General features: G+C 41.3%; 1 protein-coding gene across 1 annotated transcript; it reads right to left on the bottom strand.

Moving 5' to 3' along the window:
* Positions 1 to 3,113: 3,113 nt before the first annotated feature.
* On the bottom strand, positions 3,114 to 5,413 carry tcf21 (transcription factor 21). The gene is made up of 2 exons (XM_024407159.2): positions 4,775 to 5,413; positions 3,114 to 3,912 (listed from the first exon to the last, which is right to left on the bottom strand). Exons 1-2 carry the CDS (start codon positions 5,216 to 5,218, stop codon positions 3,823 to 3,825), a joined length of 534 nt encoding a protein of 177 aa, XP_024262927.1. The 5' UTR covers positions 5,219 to 5,413; the 3' UTR covers positions 3,114 to 3,822.
* Positions 5,414 to 5,914: the final 501 nt, after the last annotated feature.

Here is a 5,914-nt window from a genome sequence, read left to right as displayed (position 1 = left end):
GTAGGGGAGGGGGAGAGGGAGTGGAGTGCCACAGGCCCTGGTAAAAAGTAGTGCACTATATAGGGAATAGTGTGCTATAGTGTTCTGGTCTAAAGTAGTGCACTATATAGGGAATAGGGTGCTATAGGGCTCTGGTCTAAAGTAGTGCACTATATAGGGAATAGGGTGCTATAGGGTTCTGGTCTAAAGTAGTGCACTATATAGGGAATAGTGTGCTATAGGGTTCTGGTCTAAAGTAGTGCACTATATAGGGAATAGTGTGCTATAGGGTTCTGGTCTAAGATAGTGCACTATATAGGGAATAGTGTGCTATAGGGTTCTGGTCTAAAGTAGTGCACTATATAGGGAATAGTGTGCTATAGGGTTCTGGTCTAAAGTAGTGCACTATATAGGGAATAGGGTGCTATAGGGCTCTGGTCTAAAGTAGTGCACTATATAAGGGAATAGGGTGCTATAGGGCTCTGGTCTAAAGTAGTGCACTATATAGGGAATGGGGTTCCATTTGGGACACACCCCAGTGTCTTCAGAAAATTGACTTTTTCCACATTTTGTTTTTGTAACAGCCTGAATTGAAAATATATAAAAAATATATAGTTATTTTTTACACACAATAACCCCATAATGTCAAAGTGGAATCATGTTTTTAAACATTTTTACAGATTAATAAAAAAATGAAAATCTGAAATGTTTTGAGTCAATAAGTATTCGACCAGAAGTAAGGAGTAAAAATGTACTGAACAAGTTACATAATAAATTCACTCACACTGTGTTCAATAATAGTGTTTAACTTGAGTTTTAAATCTCTTTAAACCTCACACATACAATTATCTGTCTTTCAGTCAAGCAGTGAATTTCAAGCAGAGATTTAATGACAGAGACCAGGGAGGTTTTCCAATTCCTCGCAAAGTAGAGCACTTATTGGTTGATGGATTTTTTATATTTAATTAAACGTTGGATGGTGTATAAATACACCCCAGTCACTTCAAATATGAAGGATTCCTTTATAACTCAGTTGACAAAGAGGGATTTCACCATGAAGCCAACTGTGATTTTAAACCAGTTGCAGATTTAAATGGCTGTGATAGGAGAAAACTGAGGATGGATCAACAACATGGTAGTTACTCCACAATACTAACCTAAAGGACAGAGTTTAATGGCTGTGATAGGAGACAACTGAGGATGGATCTACAACATTGTAGTTACTCCACAATACTAATCTAAATGACAGAGTTTAATGGCTGTGAAAGGAGAAAACTGAGGATGGATCAACAACATTGTAGTTACTCCACAATTCTAATCTAAATGACAGAGTGAAAAGAATGAAGCCTGTAAATAATACACATTTTCCAAAACATGCTTCCTGTTTGCAACAAGGCACTAAAGTGATACTGCAAAATATGTGATAAAGAATTACAGGTTTTGTCCTGAATACAAAGATCTATGTTTGGGGCGAATCCAACATAACACATCACTGAGTGTTCATATGTTCAAGCATGGTGGTGGCTGCATCATGTTATGGGTATGCTTGTCATCAGTAGGGACTCAGGAGTTTTTTTTATAGGATAAAAATAGAAAAGGAATAGAGCTTAGCACTCACAAAGTCCCAGAATAAAACCTGGTTCAGTCTGCTATCCACCAGACAAATCCATGTTTCAGCAGGACAATAATCTAAAACTCAAGCTCAAATATACATTAAAACGAAAATTGAATGTTCCTGAGTGTTATGGTTTTGATTTAAGTCGGCTTGAAAATCTCTGACAAAATGGCTGTCTAGAAATTATCAACAACCAACTTGACAGAACTTGAAGAATTTAAAAAAGAATAATGGGGAAATATTGTACAATCCAGGCGTGCAAAGCTCTTTCGAGACTTACCCAGAGACACTGTAAGCTGTAATCACTGACAAAAGTGATTATAACATGTATTGACTCAGGCGATTTAATAATTGTCTAATCCAAATATATTTGTGTTTTTATTTTCCAATATTAAAAAAATACATGTAATAAGAAAAAATATTCCATTTTGACATTACATAATATTTTTTAGTCAATTGTTGACAACAAAAGAATATTACAGTTTAAATCTATTTTAATTCCACTTTGTAACACAACAAAATGTCTAAAAAGTATAATTGATGTGAATACTTTCGGCAGGCAACTGTATACAATCTGTCCCAGCGAGGCTATGTGTGGGTCATCCCGCCTGTGGATCGCTACAATAACATGACACTAATAGATGGATGTGGGGGCTTGTTATTACACCATGCTCTTCTCTCCTCTCCTCTCCTCTCCTCTCCTCTCCTCTCCTCTCCTCTCCTCTCCTCTCCTCTCCTCTCCTCTCCTCTCCTCTCCTCTCCTCTCCTCTCCTCTCCTCTCCTCTCCTCTCCTCTCCTCTCCTCTCCTCTCCTCTCCTCTCCTCTCCTCTTGTCTTTCTCTTTCCTCTCATCTCCTCTCCTCTTGTCTTTCTCTCTCTCTCTCTCTCTCTCTCCTCTCCCTCCTTGTCTCCTCTCCTCTCCTCTCCTCTCCTCTCCTCTCCTCTCCTCTCCTCTCCTCTCCTCTCCTCTCCTCTCCTCTCCTCTCCTCTCCTCTCCTCTCCTCTCCTCCTCTCCTCTCTCTCCTCTCCTCTCCTCCTCTCCTCTCCTCTCCTCTCCTCTCCTCTCCTCTCCTCTCCTCCTCTCCTCCTCTCCTCTCCTCTCCTATAATAATCTCTGAGTTTGCAGCTGTTGAACAATGTAGCTGCATAGTGACAAGGAGCTGGTGTGTGTGTGTGTGTGTGTGTGTGTGTGTGTGTGTGTGTGTGTGTGTGTGTGTGTTGCATAGTGACACCGGGCTGTCCCAGACCGGGTTTATCCTCCCTGCCTAACGCGCCAGGGTGAGCTGCTAGCTGCATAAATATCTGTCTTCCGTGTGTAAACAGTACTGTCATTAACCCGCGTGAATTAAACAAGGCAACCTGATTAAGCGCCGCGCGCACATTTGACTACTTTCAAAAAGGTTGACCTTTCAACCTACATACCTATTCTCTTGCGACGCTTTTACCGATATTTATTCATGTCAAAAGGAAGAAAACCACCATGGAATAATTGTATAAATGAAACACGGGCAGGCCCTAACCAAGGCGCAAACCATATATTTATATATTTATTTTAACGAGATAGTCTAGTAGGCTTTATCCATTGTTTACTTTAGGAGATAGAGGAAAACAAATAAACCTGGACCTGTGGACACTTAGATTTTTTTTCCTCCCCCGGTGCTCGTTTCTAGAGTTTTGTGCTGTGATTTTGAGGGATTGGTAATAACCAGGGGTTATTGGGTTAGCAGGAAAATAGCCTTATAGCCTACAGTAACAAAAAAACAGTGCCCTGTAGAATTTAAATTCCTCTTAGTCCAACTTCAACACAATGCACATTGGGGAAGAAAATTATGCGATGAATACATTTTATTCGTATAAAATCTGGCTATTCAGATAGGATATTGAGACATGTTTCATGTGCACTTCCAACGCGGCGACTGACAACATCACCTGTAAAACAAATACTCGTGTGACAAAGTTTGTTTTTTTATAAGCATTTTTAAGATTATAAAAACGTATACAAAACACAATATGTCCTCGAACCAGCAAAGGCAACATGTGAACACTTTAAATATAAAATCAGATTCTCTGTATCGGAACGCGTGAGAGAGCGTGCGCTCTCCCGGTATTTCCACTCATTATTTGGTTTAGGAGAGATGACGTGCATTTCTGTCCATCTGAAAAATTCCAAAAAAATGTATCATGTCCATCCCTTGACGATTAATGTTCATATCATGTCCATCCGTTACATCATGAGGCGGTTGTTCCACACAACCGGGTGGTGTTGAGCATCTCTTTCAAATCATTCTCCGGTTTCCCGGCGACCATGAAGGGCCACGTCTGGAGAGAGAGAAAGAGAGAGGAAATCACAAATCAACTCACCGCGATTTACAACAACAATGTTATAACAATATTTAAAAAATGCCAAATGTATTTATTTAACACACAATAGCGTTTTTTCAAACCTCATCCTCATTAGCCTAACCATTTTTAGACTGGGCCAAGAAATCAACTTTACACAAAACATAAGGTTTATTTTTTATCCTTGACATCTTTCAAGTTAAACGTAACTTGTAAACATCATAATAATAGGCGTAATTTAATAAATAAAAAAATATATAATATATGTATAATATATATGTTTTCCTCTATCTACTGAACCTATAACATGGATATACTAATGATGAAGTGTTTAAAACAACACGGAACAATCATTAAAAAACAGAAGCCCTGTTGGGGAAATTATGAATTGGGGTAATAGTATTGATCAGTTATTGTGTGAATAGATATAGTCCATACAAAGGGGCTATTGGGTTAACAATAAACATCCATAATCCGTTGTAGGACCATCCAAACAGAGTGATGGCCATACTGAAAGAATTCTCCTTCACAATCTCAGCTGATCTGCTTAATTCACGACGAGAATTTCGGATCACTTTTAATTGTATCAAGCTCGACTATTAGTAGACTTTCTGTCTCTCTGAGACTCTTTATGTTATGTTAATGCTCAGGGAGTTTCTCCTGGCCACTGTGTTAGTTAAATTAGCTTCTGCTCTGATTGCTCTTTGGGGTTTAGGTTGAATAACCTATCTCTATAGTGCTTTGCGAAAATTGCTGATATAAACAAGGGTTTTAGGACTAGATTTAATTAAAACAACGGGGGTATAAAATACATGTGATTTTAATTTGAGGTGTCTCTCACCAGGTTCACCGGGTGGATAAATCCGTTCTCGTATTTGTCGTTGGCGAGGATCTGCCGTAGATGGGCTATGTAGCTCGAGGCGAGGCGAAGTGTGTCCAGTTTGGAGAGCTTGGTGTCCGGCGGGACCCACGGTAAAGTCGTCTTCAAACGGGAAAACGCTTTGGATAGCACGCGCATCCTTGCCCTCTCCCGTGCGTTGGCCGCGTTCCTCTGCGGCTGCTTGCCGCCCCCATCGTGCGCCACGCCGTTCAGCGCGGTTTTCCTACCGGACCCTGTTTTCCGTTTCTTTCCCCGGGCTGTTTTTTCGTTGGCCGAGCCGCCTTCGCAGTTCGAACTCTCCCCGGTGCTCTCGTTCGACGTACCGGAGTCTTTACCGGAAGAGCCGAACTTCAGGATCCCGTCCAGGAGCTCGTCGTCAACGTCGCTAAGCGACCCGGTGGACATGGTCGTTTTTTTTCGGTTGGGGAGCGCGTCCTCAGCAGAACATGTGTGATACGGGACGGACCGTCGAGGACGGATTAGAGACTGAGGTGAGCGAGCTCCCCGGTGTGCCTTCCTACTCCTCGAGACCCAGGCTGTTCATGAACCGGAATTACGGACCGGAGGATGTGGAGTTAACTGTAAGCATGCGCCCTTACGAAACTGACCATTTATCTCTGTGACCGGGGGGCGTAACCGCGAGGCTAGGCGAGTCACGGCGGAAGGGAGGACCGGTCCCATGAGTGATGGATGAACCATTCTACACAGTTGAAAACACAAACGTTTACAAGTGGATGCTATAGTCCTAGTGAATTGGCTGAACACGTAATAATATGTTATTTTTGGACAGTTCTTAGAAACAGCCGACGGCAAGAAACAAATATGTATTTTTTCTATCCGGGTAAAAACACAGGACAAAGACCTGTGCTGCAGATTTGAACATACGACCACTGCAGCAGATACACGAGACGGCAGCACCACGTGTTCTTTATAGTTCGATACTCATACCTTACGGATGACTTGCTATTTCAGCACTAAGAGATATAAACTTCCCAGAATGATATCACTGAACGGTATCCGTTGGGATGTGTAATACAATATATTTCGTTGATAGCCTAACCGTGGGCCTACTTTATTATTATTTTTAACTATGAAATAATG

Source organism: Oncorhynchus tshawytscha, linkage group LG18, assembly GCF_018296145.1.
Source record: "Oncorhynchus tshawytscha isolate Ot180627B linkage group LG18, Otsh_v2.0, whole genome shotgun sequence".
Classification (NCBI taxonomy): domain Eukaryota; kingdom Metazoa; phylum Chordata; class Actinopteri; order Salmoniformes; family Salmonidae; genus Oncorhynchus; species Oncorhynchus tshawytscha.
The sequence above is the reverse complement of the archived record's forward strand: the minus strand, read 5'-3'. Positions and strand labels throughout refer to the sequence as shown.